Source organism: Rhinolophus sinicus, linkage group LG15, assembly GCF_036562045.2.
Source record: "Rhinolophus sinicus isolate RSC01 linkage group LG15, ASM3656204v1, whole genome shotgun sequence".
Classification (NCBI taxonomy): domain Eukaryota; kingdom Metazoa; phylum Chordata; class Mammalia; order Chiroptera; family Rhinolophidae; genus Rhinolophus; species Rhinolophus sinicus.
The window spans coordinates 23104582-23131902 of NC_133764.1; the positions used below are offsets into that span (position 1 = coordinate 23104582).

Here is a 27321-nt window from a genome sequence, read left to right on the forward strand (position 1 = left end):
CAGGAACAGGAAGCCCAATGGGAGGTGACTAGGAGGGGGGTGTGGTCATAACGACAGGGCTTCTGATTTCAAATCTGAGCTGGAAGGAAATGGGAACTATGGATCTGGCATATTCTTGGGGTGATCTCACAAGGAGGGCACAAGCCTTGGAGCCGTGATTCCACTAAGATGGGGACCGCCATGCTCTTGCCCCAGGGCTGGAGATGGGGTGGGTCTGAGGCCAGTATGAACAGGCCCCAGCATGTACCTCTAGAATCGTGGGTTGCACAAGACAGTCCACGGGAAGATGAGAAGGAAAAATTAGAACTTTAATTTCTCTCAACTTTTACTAAGAAAAAGAAATTAGCCTTTATTAGTATATGGATGAAAAGTAAATCGTATACGTCATAATAAACATTTTAGCAGAATATTGGGAGTATGTGCTGGAAATAGAGTTGTCTGTCTTCCTGATAGCTCTGTGATCTAAAGCATTTGGTGACTGCTGGGTTAGAGTACAGATGGAGGGCACTCCAGCCTCTTTCTGGAAAGCGTCGCCTGAAGTCTCTGCTGAGTGTTCTCAGGAAGGAACTCCAAGATCTGCTGTCAGTTTTAAAGTCAGTGAATCAGGGTGCTTCTGAGATTCACCTTTGTGTTAACTCTACCCATTTCTTTACGACTGAAAAGCTTCTTTGGATAAATATTTCAGATGTGCAGCAGGGGAGTGCAGCCTTATGTGACATTTGGTTCAGGTTAAGGTCAGTCTGTGGCATCATAATTGAGTGAGACAATTTTGTCAGTGGCTACTGGCAGCTTCTAGTGGAAGTTGGCATTGAAAGTCACGCGAGTGTAAAATAAGAGGCTGTTCTCCAGTTCAGAGTGGCCGGCAAGGTAAATGGAGTGTGTGCGTGTGGCCAGGAGAGGCCCGCACCGCCTTCCTCCCACATTAGTCACTAATGGACGCGTGCGGCCTCAGTAGGCACAGGATGAGGAGAAGGAATAGCTTCCCTCCGAGCAGGAAGTGAGTGGATAGGCCCTTCAGTTGCTCCTTAGCGGCCTGTTCCCAGGGGACAGTGTGTCTGGAGAAACAGGTCATTGCCATCTTTTATCGATGGAGAGAACAGTTGACTGTGTGTGCATAGACTTCCCGGCTGGAAATCAAGTGCAGAAGACAACCCCAGCCCCATCGCTCTGGGGGCGGCTGCCTGAGGCACTGGGAGCCAACTGTCCCCAAGAACCAAGGCGTTTCCCTCGTCCCTGTCAGCATACAAAAGTCAGCATTCTCCCAAGCTCTCCGTCCGTCCGGGACAGCCGAGGAGAGAAAGGAGGGGCGCGTGATCCTGTGTGTGGCTTTGAAACCTCCTTCCATATTCTGCCGGCTCAGCAGGACCTAGTTGAGTGTGGGGTGGGTGATAAAATCTGCAGTGCCCTTGAGAGAAGAAAGTGTTGCAATGTTCAAAAGCCGTCTGCTGCCTCTGAAGGGCTGACACAGAATCCGCTCCGTGTTTGGGAAGGGCTTAAAACCTTAAAACCATCGCTTTTTGTTGGTCCCTCAGTGATAGATATTGTGTGCTGTGTCTCTCAAGTGCAAAGACTGGCTGAGTCTGGACCCTGGCTTTGCACCAAGGGGTGACCCTCTAATCCTCATTGTGGTTACTGGTAGGGACAGACGTTTAGTGATAGGCATCTATGAGCCAGGCTGTGTGCTCCTTTCCCCCAGAGAATTTGGTTTTTTGCTCTTCATTCTGAAAAAGATTCCGGGACAGAAAATTTGAAGACACTGATGTTACGTAACTGAGCGATGTAATTCTTTTGTTTCCAGGAGCGGAATCTGCTGGCGTGAGTTATAGGACTCTGCGTCCCTGGGACAGTCCTGTTGCAGGAAATAGTAGGGTTTATGGTTCATAGTTTCACTGCAGGCAGAAGAAAAGCATCACTACAGCTCCCTGAAAAAAATTACAAGAATTTAGGTTTAAATTGGGTCGTAAAAGCATGGCACACATTTGTTTCATGGACATGTTTTCTCTCTTAACCCTTAGGTCCACAGTTTGAGGCTTGTGGTTTTTTTCAAACCGACTGATTTTTTCCCCCAATAGTAGAAATTGAGATTAGAACTCTGCATGGAGCAGTGAGGAAAACATGTGTTTTAGAATCCCACCAGCTTTGCCATTTACTGGTGTGGACATATTATTTAAGCCTCTGTTTCTCATGTGTAACATAGGGATGATGTTTATTTCACAGGGTTCAGTGAGATTTAAATGACATGATAAGTATGGAGCACAGTATCTGGCACTCAGTAGACAAAATATGCCGGCTTCCTCCTCTCAGCACAGCATGTGAGAAGGTAAACAACGACGTAACGCAGACTAAGAGTTAAAGATGTTAAGGTAATGATCTTGGCAGGAAGGGGTGGCTTCCACGAGCACAGCAGATTCTCAGTCAGTTCTTTGATTTGCCTGGCTCTAATTTATCCACAGCCTAGGGTGCATTAATACATTCTTATTGTCCAGACAGCTACCCACTCACTCTTATTCTGGATTTCCAAATGAGGTGATTGGTGAAGAGAGGCCCTTGTGAGGAAGATGGAGGGAAAAGCACTGTTATAGGGTCGTTTGATTTCTACTGTCCCTGGAGCCTGGCCTCAAGTCACCCCCAGACAAGTCTCAGACACTAAACTTGTGATTTGGAGGCAGGCGGTTAATGCAGAACCTGGAAGGCACTGGCCCCAGGTGGCCTAAGGGAGGCCACCGAGGAGACTGGAGGGACCGAGGAGACCCCAGCCCACATGGCTCAGAAAAAGACAATCCCGTTGCTGGAGTTGTCTCCAGGCAGCTCACAAAGTGAGTTATCTGTAGGGCATGTAATCAGGGCTCACATCCATCAGGCGGGGCCCTGGTCAGGCCCTGGCCCTGCGGCCCCATTGAGTAAGGAGGGCTTAACAGCTATCCAATACATTAGAAATGAAACTTTCCAGACAGGTCATTTAGATTTTGTAAGATAGACTAATTACTACACACAATTAGTGAGGCTGAGTGGTACCGGAGATACTTATCTGCCGATGCAGAGAAAGAGAAAGTGTCTGCTGAACATTATTGGAAGGCCCCTGATGGCATGTTTGGTATTAAAATGTTCTGATTGGGATGAGTGTCGAGCAGGTGACATGGGCGCAGGCTTGGTCTGAGTTACAATCCTGTATTTCACACTGGGACTGTAGCAGGAATGAGCCACATTTTCATAACTTTAAAGAGGGAAATGATAGTGGCTTTTTTTTTCTGGGAGTAGGGTTGGCTCATCCTTCTGGATGGCTGGAGTGAGGAGTCTTACAACTGTGCTCTAAGAGGGCAGGCAAGGAACTGCAGGCTCCCTAACTGAACGGAAGGGGGCTTTGCTTTTCTGGGTGGAGAGGAAGGAGTTAGGTCACAGCAGCATATTAAACCCTCCTGGGTCTGTTTCCAAAACTCTGTGGCACTGTGGCTGCTTAAGTTTGTTTGTTCTCGCTAGAAACACAACTACCTGCGATGCCTGGGCTTTCACATACACTGTGAGCTACACTTCCCTGGGGTGGCGGTTGTTGGTTGCATCCAGTTGCTGTACTTTGAGGGAACAGCACATCTTTCCTATAAGGGCATTTGCAAAGGAGATTTTAGAGCAACAATTCTAAAACTTGGAATGTGTCACTCTAATCCTGTCTGGGAACTTTTTAAATGTTTAATATAAACACCTAGCATATTCTGTGGCTGTGGGAGGGAAAGGCAGAAGAGTTTTCTCTAGAGGGTAGCTGGCTTTCCAGTGTAGTGCCTGAGCATCGTTAGAAGCAGGCATCTCGTTAGCTAATACATTACACCAATCAAGGAGAGTTATCTTAAGCCACAATTAATCTGCTCCCTGGCATATGTTGATAGGAAAGCATCATGCTGTTTCTTAATTAAAAGCAAACGGATTAAAAATGATTAATAAGAGTATTAAATATTCTCCTAAACGAAAGGCTTTGGGATTCTTGGGTAAATCTAGTTTTTTTTCCATACTGAAATCAAGCAAGTCATTGTTTTAGTTTTTCCTACCTCCAAAGCTTCATAAGTAGGGGCGTCTTCAGAAGTCTTCAAGCCACAGATCAGAAGTCTAAATTCCCAGTGATGGCAGAGTCCAGGTGTGGATACACGCAGGGTATGCAGGAGCTGGCAGGCAAGAGTTGAGACAACCATGTGAGGGAAGCGTCACCGCCAGCACCCCCGTCAACAGAGACCCATGGGGCACCTCCTTCCCTGCTGTGCAGCCTCAGACATGTGTCCGCAATCCTGACACAGGCCCTGAGAGGTGGGAAGGTTCGCTCGGGGCTGCACCGTCCTGGCCACAGCCCCCTGACTAGGAGAGCTGATCTTTTTTTCAGTGACCACAGAGAGGGGCAAATTTGGGAGCAGAAATAAAACAGGACAGAGAGCTAGAAAAGGCGCATTGCTGATCCTTAATCCTGGGGTTCCTTAACCCTCCACTGTGCAGGACTCCTTAAGAATCGTTAGAAATGTGGACCTCAATGGCATGACATGTGATAAATAACCCGTCACAGCTAACTCGCCAGCTAAGTTAGAGATGGGGAAGTGAGAGTGTGAAAAGAAACCATTGTTTTTAAAGGCACGAAATAGGAAGTTAGGAAACAGTGCAGCGTGTTTCTTACTGCCTGCGGCCTCTTGAAACACTCCCTCTGGGCCTCGCAGGCCCTGGAGGCATAGCTGTGTCCGACCCAGGTTCCCCAGCCACATCTCAAGCCTCCGAGAGTCCCTAATGTACCCACCTATTAAATTACAGCACCAAACTCATTGTCATTCTGACTTTGGCTTCGTTAGTGATAACAGAGAAGGATAGCGCACCTTTAAATGACGAGCTTGGTGTTTAATTACCCAAACAAAATGACATAAATATGAATGAGCCCTAATGGTGGTACTTGGTTTTCCGGAAACCATTAACAAAACGATTCCTAAATGATTTGTAAAGAAAATGAGAGGAGAAGAGAGCAAGGAGAAGGCTATTAGGTTTCTAACACACTCCTGAATTATTATGTAGTCAACTACCTAGGAAATACGCAGCTAAATGATCTTGAAGAAAAGGAGGCCCGAGGTGGGTTGTTGAGACTTTCAGGGCTACATACGTCGCGCCCCTTTTCAGTGGCTTCTGACCTGGTGGGTGGCCCCTCACGGCCAGTCTCCCGCACGTCAGTCCCCTCCCTGCCTCCTGGGCTCTGTGTCAGGAGACGTTCACCACCTGGCAACTCATCTGCTGGGCCTGGGACTAGAGACTCATGCGTTACCTGCTTTTCTCAAACCTGCCCGATGATTAAGTTTCCTCAGCCGCTGTGCACTGGGTCGACCCAGAGTGACAGCCCAGAGTCAGAGTGAGCACCGACGCCCCGGAGGGGGGGTGTTCCCAGACGCAGCGGATCAGGAGGGGAGCAGGGGGACAGCTTCTGCCTGGAGGCCGGCTTTTGCCTCCCTCTCCTGTGCCGACAGTCACAGAGGCCGACAGTCACAGAGGCCGTGGAGCAGGCTTCTGGAGCGACTTTTCCGGGTATCACAGTCGGGCTGTCCGGCCGGGCCTCGCCTCTGGAGTCTGACAGGATGTGTCTGTTTGCAGGCCTACGTTTGGGACAATAACAAGGATCTGGTGGAATGGCTGGAGAAGCAGCTGACAGAGGAAGATGGCGTCCGCTCAGTAATAGAGGAAAACATCAAATACATCAGCCGAGACTACGTCCTCAAGCAGATCCGCAGGTGAGACCCGCACTGGGCCCCCCTCTAGGAGAAGTGGGGCTCACTTCTTTGGAATGAAAGACTGAAGAACAAATCTTGAGATGACGATGCCTTACAACCTTTGTGGTCTCTTTCTGTTTGAGACGGCGCTAGTTGACCTACAGATAAAAACAGAGCCCTGAAGCACAATTCTCAGCTCCTGGCCCCGGGGGCACGTAGTAACCTCAGCTAGATGAAGGCTTAGTTCACTGTGCCCCACTATTAGCTCCCAATGCTGGATGGACGATGCTGTGAGGAAGGCCGAGCGCACGGGAGTTTCCTGGGGAACCGCCTGCCTCGCCCTCTCTCCAAGCTGAGAGCTACTAACTGTCTCCTTCTAGTCTCTGTCTCCCCCATAAGATGGGGGGTGGAGATTGCTAGGGAGATGTTTTTAAAACTTCATTTAGAAACATTTCACTTACAGAAAAGTTGCAAAACTAAAAGCAGCACAAGAGCAGACCTGTACCCAGATACACACGTTACTTACATTTCACCCCGTTTGTGCTCGATCTTTCATCTGACCCACTATTTGTAGAACTGCTCATTTGGAGCTGGTCAGATGTTTCCTCATGATGAGGTTCCCGTTAGAGATTCTCAGCCAGAATGTCACATACGTGATGACGCAGCCCCCACAGGGTACCACAGCTGGAGACACACGATGTCACCTGTCCCTCCTGTTTCGATCACCTGACGGAAATGTTACCTAGTTCTCCACTGTATAAATCCTGATTTCCCCCTTGTACCTAATAAGCAGTCTGTGGGGAGACACGGGAAAGCAACGCAAATGTTCCTCATCGTGTTTCCACCGACATGTCGCCTCCTTGGACGAGTCTTGCCTCTCTGGTCTTGACAGTGAGGTTGCAAAAGGATAACTTGCCCACTCCAGCCCATCGCCCACACTCACCGGTCACCACGCCAGTTCTACAGGAAACAAGTCCTCTCCTCCTCCATTCAGTCACATATTCATTATTGGTGCGGGCTAATGCAGCTCTACCTTTTCAATACTTTTTAATTCATTATACTTACTTGGATGCCCCAGATGTCCCAGATTTAGCCAGTGGGAGCGCCTTCACGCTGACCCCACTGTCTTTGTGACATGCCTCCCTCAGTTTGGGTTTTTTGAAGTACTTCCTTCCTTTCTGACATAGCAAAATGTTTCAGGTTTATCTTGTACCTAGCCTGCTACTGGGGACATTTTTCATGTAGGACAACAAATCAGGTGCGGTAGTGACTGACGCGTCTGCAGTGAACTGTTAGCATGTTTACGGGGCAGTTCTTAAGCTACGCTGATCTAGCACTGCTGTCTGTCTCTCTTTCATCACCATCCCACATCTTCCTGTCCAGCTTGGTACAGGCCAATCCAGAGGTTGCCATGGATTCCATCGTCTACATGACCCAGCACATCTCACCCACTCAGCGAGCGGAAGTCGTTCAGATCCTCTCCACAATGGACTCCCCTTCAACGTAGGAAGAGCTTCCTGCCATCCCTGCCCTGCCTCCGGAGCAAAGGGCTAGAGAGCTGCCTTTCCATGAGCAGGCACAGGAGACCCAGCACTGGAATCAAAGTGACATTTTGCTTTCCCTCGAATGTTTTCAGGTTATGCATGACATACTGGGACACAGGGTCATAAAGCCCCTGCTCCAGCCCACTGGTCACACCGACCCCACTCAGTATTTATTACCCAGGCTGTGACAACAGTCCTCTCTCCCTGCACAGACCTGAGAAGGCAATGAAGGGTACAGCACGTACCATGAGGTCTTACTACACAAAAGCAGGGCTGCCCCTCCTGTCCTGCCAGCCCCACGGTCCCAGCCTGGGGCAGCGAGCGGCCCTCCCTCAGCCCTGGCCCCATGAGCTGCAGCCACAGACAGCAGAGGAGGGCTGGGGCCGAGGCCACAAGCCCAGCACCAGGTCTACAGAGAGGAGGACGCCTCAAGTCCGTTATTTCTTTACCCCCACTTTCAGCCCAGTCCAAAATGGGCACTGGCGATGAACCATTCTCAGTTTAATCACACCAAGGTACCTAGTTATGAAGAAAAATTAGAGCATGAAATCTGCAAGCTCCATGCGAACGCAAAGATGAGGGCAAAACCATGATCCAAGAAGCAAAGAAAATAGACCAAGTCACTGTTCTGCATTTAGGGGCCTCAACCTGAGTTCAGTTCTCTTAGAACGAACAGAAAGATGGTGACCTACCACTCCCCTGCACGTCTGTGCTCCACTAGCTATCGCCCCTGGTAGGAGCTGCAAGGTCAGTGTAGGGGAGTCCCCTTCCCCCCCCCCCCCCGCCTTCTCCCAGGGGCGAGGAGAAGCCGGGGGAACTGCCCTCTCTGTAGTTACATGCCCCAGGGAGAGTGGGCCGGGTAGTCGCTCTAGGATTTGGGAGGGCGTTACTGTGAAGGCTGGAGTTTTGACAGTTAAAGAGGCTAACAGCGCCTGTAGAGTCGCCCGTCTCTATCTCCAGGGCAACTCTCCTAGCAGCTGACAGTCCTGCTCCCTTTGGGTCTGGCCGCTTCCTGGAATGTACACAGGCAACAGGTGCAACACGTCTCCCCACAGCTGCTGAAAGGAACCCTGGTGACAGCCATGCTCTCGGCACCAGGAACGGACCTTCCCGGTGTGGGGACCTTCCGGGAACACAGGGTCCACATGACCTTAGGATTATCCACAACTCCGTCATGGTGCTGCTGTCTTCCAGGCTCACTCGTCCCACCCCGGCCAGCAGCTCCTCACCGGTGGTGGAGAGTGTTTATTTTCAGCAACAGAGAGTACTGGCCCTCCCACTGGTGTTCCTAATGCAAGAGGGGCAGGTGATCAGGGCTAGTGCCGCATCCGATGCCTCAGTGCAGCTAACTGCATCTGTCACTGATGACCAAGGAGGAAATCACTGACCTTTTAGGAGCGGTGGTATGAATACTTTTGTACAAGCTACAGTTTTGAGCCTTAACCTTCTAGTTCACACAAAGAGCTCCACTTCCGCTGTGTGGGGAGCTGTGCAGAGGGGTACTATGTGGCTGGGTACGTCCCCGACTGCCCCCAGGAGCTCAGAGCCTCAGCCAGGCTGCCCTGGTGCAACATACAGGGCTCTGGCACCCTCAAAGCAGGGCGGGGAAAAGTGGGGAACCATTTTCAGTCTAGGAGGAAGCATTCACTATTCCTAGTATCTGCCTACCCACTAATAAGAATCGAATTCATCTTTGACAAACTTACTCCTCCACACTTTTCTGTGGAATGTGGAATGAGTAAAATTCCGCACCCCGACAGCTGGTATTACGTCCCACACTCTCCAGTGGGCCTGCCCGGGTCTCCGCTTGCCCTGGCATCTCTTCAGAGGCACGTGGCTTACGCTCGTTGACCTCTCCCCCTCCACCAAATTATGACACATTCAGTGAATCTGTCTCTTAGAACCCTGTAATGCCTATTCCCCCCTCCCCAGAGCGCCTCCCTGTAGGCCTTACCCTGGACAGGGATTGTCACATGGAGAAGATAGAAAGGCACGGAACGTGAGCGATCTGATATTCCCACAGCCCATTACACATGCAAGGTTACTGAGGCAGGAGGAGGAGACGTGATGTATTGACCGAGACTTGCTTGAGCTGAGATTCCCACATTGTCTGTTCATCTCGTTCACAAAGCAGCCTTCACTTGTCTCATTGAGAATTCGATGGACATATACCCTGATGAGCAAGGAGCTTCAGTCAAATGTCTCCTTTTCACATTTTGTTGAAATAAACCCCACATTTGTAGAAGAGTCACTGTTTGTCATCTCAGCCCATGCCCAGCCACTCTTTGTCCCACTGTGAGCAGGGGAGCTTTCAGCACAGGTGGGGTGAGCCCCTGCTCCCTGCTGAAAGGGGAACCATTGTAATGACACAGTGGCACACATTGCTTCTGCAAAGTGACAGCTTTCAGAGACGTGACAATGGTTTGGATACACATACCCTTGATGGCCCAGGCAGTTTCAGGGGTGTTCTTAAAGTGAACACGAGGATTTGAGCCTCTTGGTTTGCATGATTCTGTGGGATTTTCCGGGTCAAATGAATAGTGAACCATTTTCAGAGATCACCTCAGGTACCTCTTAATAATTTAGCTACTACGTGGCTTTTGAATGCTAGCTTTGGGCACCAAAGGGCACCAGGGGCAGGAAGCTCATGAGTGTGTGCCTTCAACCCTCTGCCTCAGTTTCTCCCTATGAATCCATGTGGTTGTAGCAGGAACAAACACTAGTCCCTAAACATTTGCAAAGGTAGAGGCTACAGGAGAGCCGGGCGGGGAAGCACTAGCCTTGCTGATTACTAAACTCAGTGCTGTGTCTGTGCCTCTCTGGGATGTATAGCAAAGGGTGGCTTTTTCTAAAATGGAAAATGTTAAATATATACCGTATCAGTTTGAATCACCCTAAGCTACATGTTCTAGGAAGGGGGTCAGAAGGGGAAGTTTGCTCCTCTGTGCCTCCAACTCTGCTCTCCATGGGCAGGGAGCCCTGGTCAGCACACAGGCCTCGGGCCTTCTTCCCTCCTCCCTAAGCAGCCAGATGAGAACCAGACCCCAAGACTGGGACTTGGAGCTGTCCCTACTCTCAGCCAGGGAAGGTCGGCAAGATGAATGGGAAAGAACTCTGCTTCTGCCGCTGCGAACTTGCCTGACAAATATAGTGCTTTCTCCCGTTGGGGAGTGGTATTTCCTTCATCCGTCTTTTTAGTGAAAGAAAATTTTAAACTTCCATTGATATTATTTTGGGGTAATAAAGAAAAAATTGAACACCGAGGGTTCTGAGATTTAGTCCTGGACCCACCTGTATTTCCCCAACTGAAAAACAATAATACAGTGATTAATACAAGTGCCTAATAATGGTCACCGGGAGGACCGACCCTTCCTGCACTCCTTGCGGTGCCAGGCCCTGGGGAGGTAAGCCTTCACTGAAATGCTGGCTCCTCAGCTGGCACAAGAGGGGTACAGGCCGGGCCTGGCCTGATCCACACTGAGCCCTGTGTGAGTGGTCCAGACGAGGGCTGAAGTCTATGGCAGACAGAGCCTCCCAGCTGGGAGAGTAGGGCAGGGTGTCCCCAAATCAGGGCACCAGCATTTGCAAAGTTATTCAAGAGACACTAGGAATGTTGGGTACAAGCACAGCAATCATTTGGGGGAAGAGGGACAATGAAATCTGAAAAAGCAAGTAGACACCATTGTGAAGATTTTTAACTGCTAAGGCAAGGAACGAGGTATGTCCTGGAGAGAGTGGGACACTTTTGATGGCTTGGAGACAGGGGAATACTGGGTATAAAGGTTTAGAAAGCAGCCTAATTGAGTGAAAAGAACACAGCCTTGGGTAGCAAGAAAGCTAGCTCCAAGCTCAGCTTCGTGCGTGTATGTCCCCGAGCTGGAGGGGTCACCCAGGATAGTAATCCCAGGCCACCCCAAGAGGCACAGAAATAATAATGGGTGACAATCGGCTATTTTCAATACCCCAGAAGTCCTGCATGTGCCTGAGTCAGGGAGCAAAGGCTCACCAGGCCACTGTCTGTCTGATGACTGTTTTACCAACCCAGGAAGGAGCCCTGGCCACCTCATGCTGGCCGGAAACTCCAACGGGCAGTTAGGAACAGGACAGCTTCAGAAGGCCAGTATTTTGACAAGCAAAGTCTTCCAAAACATGGCATTCCCAGTGGTTGGCAGAGGGGCAGAGTAATAATGGAGCCTTAGCTCTGAGAGGACTTGGCTCCACCCAGTGGGCTCAGCCCATTAGGAACTGTAAGGAGATGAGATAGACTGTAGCTCGGGTCTGGGGGGCGGGGGAGGGTGGGTGTTGAATGATGAGCTTAATCCCAAATGTGATCCTATGACTGGCCGTCTGGAGTTAGCAGGAAGGATTGGGGGTGAGGAGAGACCAGGTGTGCCGACAGCATTCTTGCCCATACTCACAGGTACTTTCATAGCCACTTAAAAGAGCATGGACTCTGGAATAAACCTGAGCTAGGTTCAAATATCTGGTCCCTCACCCCTGTCCTTGGGCGAACTCCTGACTCCTCAGTCTGAGAAATGTGGATAACAACCAGGACCTCTAAAGGGCTTTTTGAACAGTTACCTAAGTTAGTTAATATTAACCAAGTGCTGGGTATTAGTAACAGATTTTCAGTGGCAGGTTTCTCCATGTCCTGCCCCTTGCTTATGCTCACAAGAGAGAGACCTGTCATCACTCGGGAACCTTCCTCATAGGGCGTTTTCAGAGAACCATCCCCGTATGAGAGCAGGATCTAGGGATTGTCTCTAAGCATTTGGGTTACTGGACACTAAGCAAAAGTATCATTGAGGACTGCTATGGTCTGAATGTTTGTATCCCCCCAAATTGATACGTTGAAATCCTAACTTCAACAGTGATGGTGTTAGAAGGTGGGGACTTTGAGAGATGCTTAAGTCATGAGGGTGGGGCCCTCGTGAATAGGATTAGTGCCTTATAAACAAGGATCCTGAGAGACCCCTTCCCTTTCCATCATGTGAGGATACAAGTCTGCATCCCAGAAGAAAGCCCTCACCTGACCATGCTGGCACCCTAACCTCAGATTTCCAGCCTCCAGAACTGTGAGAAATAAATCTCTGTTGTTTATAAGCTAACCAGTCTGTGGTGTTTTGTTATGGCAGCCTGAATGGACCAAGACCAAAGAAAACCAAAAAAACAAAAAGCAACAACAACAAAAATGGGGGAGGGGGGTCAGGAGTGGGGTGCTGCTATAACAAACCTAAAAATGTGGAAGCTGCTGGGTGTAGAAGGCCTGTACCTCAGCACAATAAAGGCCATATGTGACAAGCCCACAGCTAACAATACTCAATAGCGTAAAGCTGAACTATCAGGAACAAGACAAGGACACCCACTCTTTTATTCAGCATACTACTAGAAGTCCTAGCCAGAGCAGTCAGGCACAAAAAGTAAATAAAAGGCATCCAAATTGGAAAGGAAGAAGTAAAACTATTTGCAGATGGCATGACATATACATATAGAAAACCCTAAAGACCCCACCAAAAAACTGTTAGAACTAATAAATAAATTCAGTCAATTTGCAGGATACAAAATTAATATACAAAGGCAGGTACATTTCTATACACTACTAAAGAACTATCAGAAAAAGAAATTAAGAAAACTCCCATTTATAGTTAGGTCAAAAAGAATACCGAGGAATAAATTTTACCAAGGAAGTGAAATACCTGTACACTGAAAACTATAAGACACTACTACAAGATGAAAGAAACTGAAGACAGCACAAATAAAGGGAAAGATACACCATGCTCATGGATTGGAAGAATTAATATTATTAAAATGTCCTTGCTATCCAAAGCAACCTATAGATTCAATGCAACCTGTATCAAAATTCCAATGGCATTTTTCACAGAAAGAGAAACTGTCCTAAAACTAGTATGGAACCACAAAAGACCCTGAATAGCCAAAGCAATCTTGAAAAAGAAGAACAAAGCTGGAGGCATCACACTTCCTGATTCCAAACTATATCACAAAGCTATAGTCATCAAAACAGTATGGTATGGGCATAAAAACAGACTCATAGATCAATGTAACAGAATGGAGACCCCAGAAACAACCCCGTGCATGTATGGACAATTAATTTACAACAGAGGAACCAAGAATATACAATGGGGAAAGAATGGTCTCTTCAATGAATGGTGATATGAAAACTGGACAGCCATATGCAGTAAAATGAAACTGGACTCTTACCTTACACCATACACAAAAATCAACTCAAGATGGATTAAAAACTTGAACCTGAAAGTAACACCTGAAACCATAAAACTCCTAGTAGAAAACGTAGGGCTAAGCTCCTTGACATCAGTCTTGGTAATGATTTCTTGGGATTTGACACCAAAAGCAAAGGCAAAAAAAGCAGAAATAAACAAGTGGGGCTACATCCAACTAAAGAGCTGCACAGCAAAGGAAACAACAAAATGAATGAAAAGGCAACCTACGGAATGGGAGAAAGTATTTGCAAATAATATTTTTGATAAAGGGTTAATATCCAATATGTAAAGAACTCACAATAGAAAACAAAACAAAACAATCTGACCAAAAAAAATGACAGAGGATCTGCATACACAAAGACGACAAATGGCCAACAGGCACATGAAAAGGTGCCCAACGTCACCAATCATCAGGGAAATGCAAATCAAAACCACAATGAGATGTCACCTCACACCTGTTTGAATGGCTGCTATCAAATGGACAAGAGCTAAGTCTTGGCAAGAATGTGGGAAAAAGGGAACCTTTGTGCACTCATGGTAGAAATGTAAATTGGTGCAGCCACTATGGAAAACAGTATGGAAGCTCCTCAAAAACTTAAAAATAGAACCTTATGACTCAGCAATCTCACTTCTGGGTATATAGCCAAAGGAAATGAAAACAGGATATCAAAGAGCTATCTGCACTCCCGTGTTCATTGCAGCATTATTCACAACAGCCAAGATATGAGAACAACCTAAGTACCCAGAAGGTGAATGGATAAAGACGATATGCGTTGTATACACAATGGAATATTATTCAACCACGAGAAAGAAGGAAATCCTGCTGTTTCTGACAACATAGATGGACTTTGAGGGCATTAGGCTAAGTAAAATAGGCCAAACAGAGAAAGACAAATACTGTATGATATCACACATGTGGAATCTTAAAAAAAAAAGTCACATTCATTGAAATAGTAGAAAAATGGTTGCCAGGGTCTGGAGGAGTGGAAAATGGAGGGAGAAGTTGGTAAAAGGGTAAAAACTTTTAGCTCCTAATGAATAAGATCTGAGGACATCATGGCGACTACAGTTGATAGCACTGTGTTATGTAATTGAAATTTGCCAAGAGAGTAGAATTTAAATGTTCTCACACACACACACACACACACACACACACACACACACACAGAAGATAAATATGTGAGATGATGGATGTGTTAATTAACTAGAGGGAGGGAATCCTTTCACAATATACATATGCATCTATCAAATCGCCATGATGCACCCTTTAAATATCTTACAATTTTACGTCAGCTACACCCCTAATAAAGCTGAATTGATACCAGTAGTGAGATGCTGCTATAACAAACCTAAAAATGTAGAAGCAGCTTTGGAACAGGGTAATGGGCAGAGGCTGGAAGAATTTGGAGGTCCGTGCTAGAAAAGGTCTTATGTTGCCACCAACAGACTTTACAGGCCACTTGGGTGAAGACTGAGAAGAGAGCGGTAGAGAAAGCTTCCGTCTTCTTCAAGAATACTTGAGTGGTTGTGAACAGAAAGTTGGTAGAAATAGGGATGGTAAAGGCCATTCTGATGACGTCTTGGATGGAATGAGGAATATATTATTGGAAACCAGAGGAAAGATGATTTTTGTGACAGTGACAAAGAACTTGGCTGAATTGTGTTCATTCTTAGTGTTTTGTGGAAGGTAGAACTTGTGAGCGATGAAATTAGATACTTGGCTGAAGCTATTTCTAAGCAAGTACTGAAGTACTGAAGGTGAAGCTTGGCTTCTCTTGAATGTTTATAGTAAAATGTGAGAAGAGAGAAAGGACTTAAAGACAGAATTGTTAAAAGGGAAGAAGAAATTTAAAATTTGGAAAATTCTGTCTACCGTATCGCAGATGAAAAAGCATGTTCAGAAGAGAACACTGAGGATATGGCCAAACGACCCTTTGCTAAGGAAATTATTCTGAGTGTGAACCATGGATTTCCTCAGCTACCCCAGCAGGAAGACAAGCTATTTGAACTGAAGGGGAAGATGACAGGAAGGAATGATGGAAGGTTGCTAGACTTCTTAGATTTTACAGGATGGGACCGTAGAGCTATTCAGCTTCTAACATGCTCTATTCAAGATCCCAAAGGTATTCAAAGATCATCAGGGCTGCCGCCTCAGTTTCAGAGGGGCTGGGTGGGGGGCATCACTTGGGTTTCAATAAGCCAGACCCCACCCAACAGGCCCCACCCAAAGCTGTGGGGCCGAGACTCCTGCCCAGCAGAACTGTGTGGGAGGGAACCTCCCAAGGACCCCAGACTGGTAGTGCCACTGGCATTTGATTCCGGCCCAGGAGAGCTGCTGTGTGGACCTTGCCCAGCAAAGCCATAGGGGCAGGTACACCTCAAGGGGTCCGATGTGTCCAAAAGACAAGATCGTCACTCAGTGTGTCCAGAAGTGGGATCCCCCACACCCACCCCAGAGGGCAGAGCATCAAGTTAAAGATTCTTCTCAGCCTTAGGATTTAATGCTTGCCTTGTGGGGTTTTGGACTTGCCTGGAAGCTGTCATCCCTTCCGTCCCTCCTATTTCTCCCTTTTGGAATGGGACTGTCTATCCTATGCCTACCTCACCATTGTATTTTGGAAGCACAAAGCTTGTTTGATTTCACAGGTTCACAGCTGGAGGGGAATTTGCCTCAGATGAATCATATACCTTGTGTCTCGCCCATGTCTGATTTAGATGATATTTAGATGAGACTTCGGCCTTTAGACTTTTAAGTTGATGCTGGAATGAGTTAAGACTTTGGGGGGCTGTTGGGATGGAATGAGTATATTTCACATGCAAGAAGGACATGAATGCTATGGTCTGGATATGTATGTACCCCCAAACTCATGTTGAAATCCTAACCCCCACAGGTGATGAGATGAGCAGGTAGGGCCTTTGGGAGGTGCTTTAATGCACGTGAAACCCTCATGAAAAGGCTGAGTGCCTTATAAGAGGATCTAGAGAGATCCCTCCCCCCATCTGCCAGATGAGGCTACAACAAGAAACCTGTGACCTAAAAGAGAGCCCTCACCCAACCATGTGGCACCCTGATCTTGGGATTCCAGCCTCCAAAACTGTGAGGAATAAATTTCTGTTGTTTATAAGCTACCTAGTCTGTGGTATTTTTTTATAGTAGCCCAAATGGATTGAGACAGAAGGCTGAACTCTCGGCCGAGCTGTCCTTATACTACGGCTTTAGTAGCTCAAGGGCTTTTTGGAGTCTTGCTTTCCCTGGAATGGATAAGGAGAAAGCAGAATAAGAAGTCCCTAAGATATCTTCTTGCTCTAGAGGATTTCTAATTTGGGATCATGGATAAAAGCTGAAGTCTGGTTAAAAATATTCCATACCCAGCAGCATTGTAACAGTAGCAATCTCAGGGGCAAATAACAGACCAGTAGCCTAGCCAAAAATTTAACAGGCACAGGAAATGAGACAGCCCTGAGGACCTTGAGAAGCTCTCCATGTAGGAGAGATCAAAGAGAATCCAAGCTACCCACACATCCCTAACTTACTGGAAACCTGTAAGCACATAAAGACGGGATGCAAGAGGGCCCATCAGAAAGTAAAAGGCAGGGCAGGCTGTGCTACCCAACACACACACTCACACCCCATCAACAGAAGGCAGAAGCCTTAGTGGTACCAGGTCTTTGAGCATAACGCCTGCCCCGCCACTGGCTGCCCATTAGGCACAAAGGTGATACCTATGGAGCTAGGCTAAGAACAAGGATTTTAAAAAAGAAAAAACTAAGAGACATCAGCATCTGCACACCACAGAGGACACAGAATCCACCGATTTCGTCAACGTATTAAACAAAACAAAAACAACCTTCAGGGAGAAAAATCAGAATCCATACTTGCTATATTATCAAAAATGTCCAATTTTCAACAACAAATTTTGAGACATTCAAAGAAACAGGAAAGTATAACCATCCTCAGAAGAAAAAACAAAAGCAAAAAACTCAGTAGAAATTGTTTTTACGTGGGTCCAGATGTTGGACCTAGCAGATAAAGACTTCAAATCAACTATTATAGAAAATTTTTTAAAGTAAATTCTTAATAAAATTCTAATACATGCTACATACAATATGGATAAACCTTGAAGACATTATGCTAAGTGACACATTATGCCAGACACAAAACAGGAACTGTTATGATTCCATTTATATGAGATACCTATAACTGTCAAATTCACAGAGACAGAAAGTGGAATCATGGTTACCAGGGGCTAAAGGGAAGAGGAAATGGGGAGTTATTGTTTAATGGGTGCAAGTTTTCAGTTTGGGATGATGAAAAATTTGGAGATGGATAGTGATGGTTTGCATAACAATGTGCATGTACTTAATGCCACTGAACTGTACACTTAAAAACATTAAAATGATAAAGTTTATGTTATGTATATTTTACCACAATAAAAAAAATTCTATATAAAGTACAGCATAGAGAGTATAGTCAATAATGTGGCAACAACTGTGTATATAGTGCCAGGTGGGTACGAGACTAGTCAGGAGGATCACTTCTTAAATTATATAAATGTCTCACCACTATGCTGCACACCTGAAACTAATATAAAATAATATTGAATGTCAACTGTAACAAAAAAATAATTTTTTAAATTCTGGAGTTGAAAAGTACAATGACAAATGAAAATTTAACCAGAGGGGCTAAACAGTATATTCAAGAAGGCACAAGAAAGAATCTGTGAAGATAGAGCAATAGAAATTATCCAGCGTGAAGAACAGAGAAAAGATTGACTGAAAAATGAGCAGGGCCTCAGAGACCCAGGCAACAACATCATGTATGCCAATTTATGTATAATGGGACTTCCAGAAGGAGAGAAGAGCAGAAAAATATTTGAAGAACTAATGGCTGAAAACTCCCCAAATATAATGGAAAACAATCTGCAGATCCAAAAAGCTCAATAAACCCCAAGAAGATAAACACAAAGAGATCTATACCTAGACACATCATAGCCAACCTGTTGAAAGAGAAAATCTTGAAAGAAGCTAGAGAAAAAAACAATTCATCACACATAGAGGAACAATAAAACAAATAACAGCAGTGAAAGCAAAGGCAGTGGGCTGATATATTAAACGTTCTACCAAAAACAAAAAACTCTGTCAACTAAAAATGTCATCTCCAGCAAAACTATCCTTAAAATAAAGATGAAATAAAGACATTTCCAGAAAAAAGACTTCAAGAATAATTTGCTTGCCTTATAAGAGATATTAAAGGCAATTATTCAGGCTGAAAAGAAATGGTTCCAGATGGTAATTTGAATCCACACAAAGATAAGAAGAGTCATTTGGAAAGATAAATATACAGGTAAATACAAAAGACTGCATGTGTGTTTTCTCTTTCACTTTGTTAAAAGACATAAGAGTAGCGCATAAAACAATACTTACATCTCTGTATTTTTGGGTCTATAGCAGATATAAATGTAACATGATAATCGCACAAAGGAAGGGGAAGAATATCCAACTATATTAGAGCCAAGTTTTTATTTCACCAAAATTGTTAGTATTCATCTCAAATACATTGTAGTGTAATCCCTAGAATCACCACTAAGAAAAGAACTTTAAAATATATAGTAGTGAATGCAGATCATATACTAATAAGGGGTAATATGCAGAATGTATAAAGAACTTCTATTTAACAACAGAAAAAAACCCAAATAATCTGATTTTAAAATGGGCATATGACTTGAATAGACATTTATCTGAAGATTATATATAAATGGCCAACAAGCATATGAATAGATGTTCAACATCACTAACCATCAGAGAAATGCAGATCAACCATAACGAGATATCATCTCACACCCATTAGGATGCTTTCTATCAAAAAACCAGGAAACAGTGTTGGCAAGGATGTGGAGAAATTAGAACCCTTGTGCACTGTTGGTGAGACTGTAAAATGGTGCAGACACTATGGAAAACAGTATGGCAGTTCCATAAAAAATTAAAAATAGAACTACCATATGATCCAACAATCCCACTTCCAGGTATATATCCAAAAGAATTGAAAGCAGGGTCTTGAAGAGATATTTGCACACCCATGTTCATTGCAGCATTATTCACAATAGTCAAGATATGGAAGCAACACAAATATTCATTAACTGATGAATGGATCAACAAAAATGTGGTATATATGTACAATGGGATATTATTCAGCCTTAAAAGGAAACAAATCTTGTTATGTGCTACAACATGGATGAACCTTTAGGACATCACGCTTAGTGAAATAAGCCAGTCACAAAAGGACACATACTGTATGATCCCAGTTATATGAGATATCTAAATCAGCTAAATTCATGGAGAAAAATACAGACTGATGATTACCAGGAGCTGGGGGAGGGGAAATGGGGAGTTGTTGCTTAATGAGTATAGAGTTTCAGTTTTTCACGAATAAATTCTGGAGATCTGTTGCACAACAATGGGAATACAGTATACTTAACACTACTGAACTGTACACTTAAAAATGATGATAGTAAATTATGTTTTTAAAAAATATAAGTATATAGTAAATACAACAACAGTGCAATTAAAATGGCATACTATTTAACAGAAGAAGGCAGTAAAGGAGGAACAAATGGACAAAAACCTCATCAATAATTACATTAAATTAGAAAGGAGTAAAGACTCCAGTCAAAAGGCAGAGATTGTCAGACTGGATAAAAAACAAAATCCAACTCTATGCTATCTACAAGAAACACACTTTAGAGTCCAAGACACAAATAGCGTAAAAGTATAGAAAACCATATAGCATATAAACAGAAAACCATAAGAGAGCTGGATGGATGGCTATATTAATATTGGATTACTATAAATATACATTAAGATAACTATTAGAGACAAAGAAGGACATTTTTAAATGATTAAAGCATCAATTTGTCAGGAAGCTATAACAATTATAAATGTACACATACCTAAAAACAGAGCCCACAAATACATAAAGCAAACATTGGCAGAAGTAAATGAAAGAAGAAATAGATTCTTCAATAATAACAGGTCTGGATCAAAAACTTAAACTTCCAGCCTAAGAAACCATAAAAGAGAACAAATTGAACTGAAAGCAAGCAGAATTATGTTAAAAATAAAGATTAGTGGTAATCTTTATTTAGTGAAATAGAAAAAAAAAAATAGAGAAAAATTAATAAAACCAAGTTAGTTCTTTGAAAGATCAACAAAATTGACAAAAAGAGAGAAGACAAAATTTCCAAAATCAGGAATGAAAGGGGAGATATGCTAATGCTCCTACTGAAGTTAGGGGCAACCAAAAATTAGGGTCAACTGAAAAGGATTATAGAAGAATATTATAAACAATTTTATGCCAACTTAGATAAAATGAAAAAAAAATCCTAGAAAGATACAAATTTACCAAAACTGACCTAAGAAACAGAAAATCTGAATAGACCTATATAACAAGAACTTAAATTAGTAATTAAAAATCTTTCCATAAAGAAAGGCCCAGGCCTGGAAGGCTTCACTGGTGAGTTCTCTTGTTAAATATTTAAAGAAGAAATACCAATCTTTCACAAACTCTTTTAGGAAACAAGAGAAAGCATTTTCCAGTTCATTCTATGAGCCAGTATTATTCTGACACCAAAGCCAAACAAAGACATCACAAGAAAACTAAAGACCAATATCCCTCATGGAGACAGACACAAAATCCTTAGCGAATATTAGCAAACCAAATCCAGCAACGTATTAAAAAAATTATACACCATAGCCAGGTGGGATTTGTCCTAGGCGTGCAAAGTCAGTTTAACATCCAAATCAATTAATGTAATACAACATATTGATAGAGTAAGGGACAAAAAACACAGAATCATCTCAGTAGATGCAGAAAAAGCATTTGGTAAAAATCCAAATACGTTGCTTTTCAATAAAAGGTACTGGGACAATTAGATATGCATATGCAAAATTACATCTTTAGACCCTTGCACCATATGCAAAAATTAACTCAAAATGGATTATAGACCTAAATGTAAGCATTAAAGTTATAAAACTTCTGGAAGAAAACCATAGGAGAAAATCTTTGTAACCTTGGGCTACACAAAGCTTTCTCAGATCTGACACCAAAAGCACAATCCATAAAAGAAAAAGAAAATTGATAAATTAGACCATCAAAATTAAAAACGTTTGTGATTCAAAAGACAGCATTAAGAAAATGATAAGACAAGCCACACACACTGGGAGAAAATATTTGTAAATTATACATCTGATAAAGGATTTGTATTTAAAATACACAAAGAATTTCTACAACAAAATAAAATGAGCAACTAACTCACTTAAAAATGAGCAAAAGATTTGAATAGATATTTCACCAAAGAAGGTAAATCTATGAATGGCTAATATCGTGTTTCCCCAAAAATAAGACCTAGCCAGACAATCAGCTCTAATGTCTCTTTTGGAGCAAAAATTAATATAAGACCCGGTCTTATTTTACTATAATATAAGACCGGGTCTGATATGATATATGATATGATATAATACTGAGTCTAATATAATATAATACCAGGCATAATATAATATAATACCAGGTATAATATAATATTATATAATATATAATACCGGGTCTTATATTAATTTTTGCTCCAAAAGACGCATTAGAGCTGATTGTCCGGCTAAGTCTTATTTTTGGGGAAACACAGTAAACACACGAAAAGCTGTCCCACTTCATTACTCACTGGAGAAATATAAATTAAATCCACAACTAGAGACCACTACTTACTAGAATGGAATGGCTATAAGACAGATGACAACAGGGTGAAGAGCAACTGGAACCCTCACAGATTGCTGATGGGCATGTGAAGTGAGGCAGCACTTTGGAGAACAGTTTGACAAGTTCTTAAAAAGTTAAACATACACTCAGCATATGACCCAGCAATCCCACGCCTAGGTCACTATCCAAGCGAAATGAAAACATGTTCCCCAAAGACTTGTGATTGTTTGGATCAGCTTTATACGTAATCTGGAGGCAATCTAGTGCTCATGAATAGATGAGCAGATGAACAGAACGTGGTATATCCACGCACTGGGTACTACGGCAAGAAAAAGAAAGACTACCAACGTTCTACGTCCTGGATGAGCCTGAAGCTAAAGGAAAGAAGCCCGACACAAACACTACATATTGTATGATTCTTTTTATCAGAAACATTCAGAAAAGACAAAGCTAGAGCTACAGAAAGCAGGTCAGTTATGGCCTGGGGCGGAGATGGAATCGAGGCAAACCAGCACAGAGTTATTTGTTGGGGTGATGAAAATGTTCTAAAAGTGGAATGTGTTGATGGTAGCATGACTCTACACATGTACTAAAAACCACTGAATTGTACATATGCAATGGGTGAATTTTATGTGTAAATTACACCTCCATACCAAGGTATAATCAGCAAGGGGTAGCAGTGCACTAGCCTTAGCCCCGCCACCTACAGCCTGCCCTGCTGCCTTTGCACCTGTTTCCACAAACTCTTCCCACTGCTCTCAGGGCTGACACCCTCCCAGACTCCCCAGGGAGTGTGTTATGTTTTGCTCCTGGCATTGCTTGTACAGTGACTGATTTCCTGCATGCCCACCAGCAGATCCCAAGACCAGCAGCTGTGTCCACTAGCTGTCCTCTCTCAGTTCCTTGAGAAAAGCTTGTGAAAAAGAAGCAAGACCACCTGCGTCTGAAATGCCTTCTGCAGGCCCTGGTGGTCTCTCACACAGAAATAATGAAGTTTAAACTTTTCAGTAGTTAAGGGCAGAAATGGACCCTGGCACCTGAGTTAATCAAATTACAAAATGCTCCTTTTAGGGTCGAAGTCCTTATAACAGCAGCTTCTGTGACCCATTTTGTTATATTACCTTTCCTCACAATCTACTCTGGTCTGCCAGCCTGTGATCTAGCCCAGCCAAGCCCTGCCCTGTGTCTGAGAAAGCCTGACGCTGAGGGGGAGGGGCTCGGCACCTACGTCAAGCCTGGCTGTCACAGTACCTGGCATTCACACACTGATTTCACAGTAACTGAGGGAGACAGCTCCTGCTTTTGGAGTCCTGCACTCTGTCTCTGTGGCCTCAGGTCCCCACAGCGCCCTATCCGTTGCTCTTCCCTACAAGCCACAGCCCTGGTCCAGGCCAGACTGGATTGATTTATGCAGCACCCAACAGACATGTAAACAGTATCACACCACAGCACCTCTTTCTGGCCCAGACACTGGTGGGGGGACCCTAAAGAGGGAAGTGTGAGCTCAGTTGTCAAGGAGCTCACCTGGAGGCACCACCAGCAGTGGGGGAACCGCACACCTAACCCTCACCCCAACCTCACAGGCTCAGCCAACCAGCAGTGGGGCCTACCTGGGGCAGAGCAGTGCACAAACACCACCAGGTGGGGCGGCAGTTCCTGGTCACTGACCCTGCCTGGAGGGAAGGTGCCTTCCTTTCCACATGGGCACTGGGACATGGCCCAGCCTCTCGAATGACTCCGCACTATTTGTTGGAGGGACGCCCCCACTACTTAATACATCACAGGCACACCTTATTTTACTGCACTTCATTTGATTGCGCTCCACAGGTGTTTTTTTGTGTTTTGTTTTTGTTTTTTGTTTTTTGATTGATGGCAAGACCCTCACCAGCAAAAAGATTACAACTGGCTGCATCGTGCTATTCACTGCATTGCAGTAGTCTGGAACAAATCCCGCAATATCTCCGAGGTTCGCCTGTACTCGCAAGGCCAACACTCAAACCCCTTCTAGGCACACAGACATGCAGTCACAGGGGCGGAGCTCCTCAACCCAGCAGGCATCTCTACTCTACCCTAAAACATCTGCATATTAAACTACCAAGGACAGGGAAGCTTTCAAAGGGAGAAGATCAAAGTGCTGTCATCTTTTAATTTAATCCTTTTGTTGCATCAGTGGTCTTAAGAGGGATGAGAGAGATCACAATAAAAATGGAAACAAACTATATCTTTGTGGCTGTTGTGTTTTAGCCTTTTTTTTTTCCCCCTCAATTTGGGCCACAAAATAGGTCAGCTCCATTACTGATCAGCCTTCCCACAAATATTTAAAACAAATTGAATTGCACACCCAATACCCATCACAATTACAACAGGCACAATAACTAAATTAGCAATTCAACAAAATAATTGGAAATGCGATGCTCTCTATTCCACCAGTCTCCCTCGAGGGTTTAGCCGATCTATGGGGGAAAACTCAGCTTTCCTAATTCTGCAGCTAATTAGAGACACACTTGTAAATGAAGTTGTTTGTCTTAAAGTTGAAATTCTCTTCTGGGGGTGGGGGAGATGGAAGCAGAAGGGAGAAGGTCCTTCCACTCTGGAGCAAGTGTCTGAGCAGGTATGAAGCACACACACCTGGGTTCTAATTAGCAGCCATATGTGCAATTAATAAAGCATCACTATTTTACCATCACTTATCTGGTAATGAGCAACTTCAGAAGAGCCAGCCTGGCTGACGTCCTTGTCGAGAGGCGGGCCCTTTTGACGGCCGGTGAGACAGGTCGTCATGGGCTGGTGCTGCTCTGTGCGGGCGGCTGACGGCCAAGAGGACAGGCGGGGCAATGCCGGGGCGCAGGCGGTGTCAGCGCGGCCAGCACCCGCGTGGGTCCCCCTGTTTGGGCCTGGAGAAGCAAAGGCTAATTTTAACAGGACGCAAAGAGGAGGCACCCACGCCAGACTCCCCCCACCGCGCTACTGGATGGCAGCCAGCCCCGGCCAGGGACCCGGGCCCAGACGGCCAGAGGTGGCAATCGGCCCTGGCCCACTTGCTCAGGCCGCGCTTGGAGAAGCAATCTTGAGGTTTCAATTAGGCTGTCCTTGGCCTCTTTTTGTTCCTTCAGGAAGGAATATCTCGGTTTAATTATATAACAGAGAACTAGGGCTCACGTTCGTTACCTTCCTCCGCCAAGATCAGGATGTGACCTTAAAACGCAAACTCTCCATCGGGTTCCCTCCAGTCTTGAAGGGGCCAGGTCGTGGAGGGCTTCCCCCTCCCCACCCCCCCATACACACAACACACACACCTGGACCCTGCACTCCCGGCCGGGAACAAAGGACTGGCCTTACTAGGGAGGTCAGCGGATGAAATGGTGGCCCCCAGGCCTGGGGAAGCCCCCTTTCCCAAGATCCTCCCAACATCACAGCGCCCAGGTGGGGGTGAGGCGGCCCCGGAGCCTGCTGAACCGCTGATAAGTACATTCAAAAGCACCTTCTCCTTCCTGCTTATCTCCTCTAACAATATGAACTCGGAGTTACCACATTTGAAGTGCGCAGTACTAGCCTTACACTTAGCTCTTAAAACCAAGTGCAGTGCGCTACAACTTTAAAGGACGCAGGAGTCAAACTGGAAAATAACTATAACATCAGGGAGTTGGTTCCCAGCCTAATCCCTCAGGAGAGATGGGGCGGGTCAGCAACCCAGGCTCCCCCCTTGGTGCCACTCTGGGCACCAAGGCAGGGAACCACTTGCTTCTTCACACCCTCCTGTACCCCAGGTCACACTCCCAGCCACCTCTCAAGTCTAAAGCAGGGCCGCCTCCCCAGCCTGCACACATACCTGGTGTGTGAAGACACTGGGTCCCTCAGCCCTGGGACAGCGGGAGCTCTTACTGCCCCCTCTGTTTATGCTTTCCCTCATTTTCAATGCTGGTGTTTGTTATAACTTGCCCAAGGTTGGGAAATATTCATGTAGACCCGAGCTATCCAATACAGCAGCCACTGGCAACACTGCAAGCGCTCAAAAGCCCCAAGGTCCGGGATGGCACAGAATGACAGGATTCTAGTCCCGTCATCCCAGGAAGTTCTGTTGGGCAGTTCTGGTCTAGACGCTGTGGATACTCGTAGCGTTAGAAGAGGCTTCTCCTGGGTGCCCCAGGACTCCCCACAGGAGAGAGGAAGGCAACTGGCCGAGGCAAAGGAACTGCTGGGAGCTGCCCTCCTGGTGGACAGGCGGAAATCACAGAGCAGCAGGCTAATTGCTTCGCGGGCTCTCACCCACACCTGCACACTAATGCACCTGGCAGTCCTGGAGGCGGGGCTCGCAGGGGCTGACATCAGGGCCCCAGGAGGAAGTGCCCAAGGGCACCAGGCTTCCTACCCTCCTGCCAGGCTGAGCTCTCATCTTGGAGAACAAGAACCTTGGGAAAGTGATGCCAAGCCTGAAAAGGGCTCAGAGCCTGGGTTTCCAGAAAGACCACAGGCAACTCCAGTGGATGTAACAGGTTTGATCAGACCCAAGTCAGAGTATGCAGAACTCTACAGAAGACAATGGAGACCCACCCAGAGACTGTGTCACCTGCCAATACAGCCCTTTGCTAAGCTCCCAGCAGTGACCGGCACACAGTAGGAGGGCAATAAATACATGAACGAATGGACCCGAAAAAAAATTCTTGCACCTGTGCTACCCCAATTCTACCATTCTTAACTTAGAAGCAGCTGCTTTAGGTCACGAAGGTCCTCAGAAGCCAGTTTAGCTGAACCTCATTACTGTGAGGACCCTGCAGCCAGAGGTCAAAAGCCTTCCTCAAGGTCACACCCTAGCAGGTTTGATTTCTAGTCCAGGAGTCTTTCCACTCCACCTTTCACTTCTGTGTCCTTTATTCGAAACGTCACGTAAGCCCATGCCAGGACTAGCTATGCACCCCCAAGTCTCCATTAGAACCAGGTAAGATGCCCCTAAATAAATACAGCCTCTACCTACCTTGGGAAAGGGAGGACCAGAGAGGAGGACGCGACCAGCCCCATGTGACAGGGAGCCTGCGGCCCAGAGCAGACTGAGCTCATTTCTAATCCCGTCATAAAGA

General features: G+C 45.4%; 1 protein-coding gene and 1 long non-coding RNA gene across 21 annotated transcripts in view; one reads left to right on the top strand and one right to left on the bottom strand.

The window, feature by feature from the left end:
- Positions 1 to 12369, top strand: part of ACACA (acetyl-CoA carboxylase alpha) — a 268765-nt gene extending 256396 nt beyond the window's left edge. For all 17 annotated transcript variants that reach the window (XM_019732514.2, XM_074320146.1, XM_019732521.2 and 14 more), the window contains 2 exons: positions 5602 to 5738; positions 7101 to 12369. In XM_019732514.2, the coding sequence (XP_019588073.2) occupies positions 5602 to 5738; positions 7101 to 7224 (261 nt within the window). In that variant the 3' untranslated portion in view covers positions 7225 to 12369. The remainder of the gene's footprint in view (positions 1 to 5601; positions 5739 to 7100) is intronic.
- LOC109447841 (uncharacterized) lies at positions 288 to 25403 on the bottom strand. Of its 4 annotated transcripts, none has more exons than XR_012492246.1 (3): positions 24928 to 25403; positions 4038 to 5875; positions 288 to 1922 (listed from the first exon to the last, which is right to left on the bottom strand). It is a non-coding gene; the product is annotated as an uncharacterized LOC109447841 (long non-coding RNA). The 4 variants fall into 4 exon arrangements; XR_012492244.1 differs by lacking the exon at positions 24928 to 25403 and adding an exon at positions 22256 to 24921 and having other exon boundaries at positions 4038 to 5603; XR_012492245.1 differs by lacking the exon at positions 24928 to 25403 and adding an exon at positions 22256 to 24921.
- Between the last annotated feature and the right edge of the window lie 1918 nt (positions 25404 to 27321).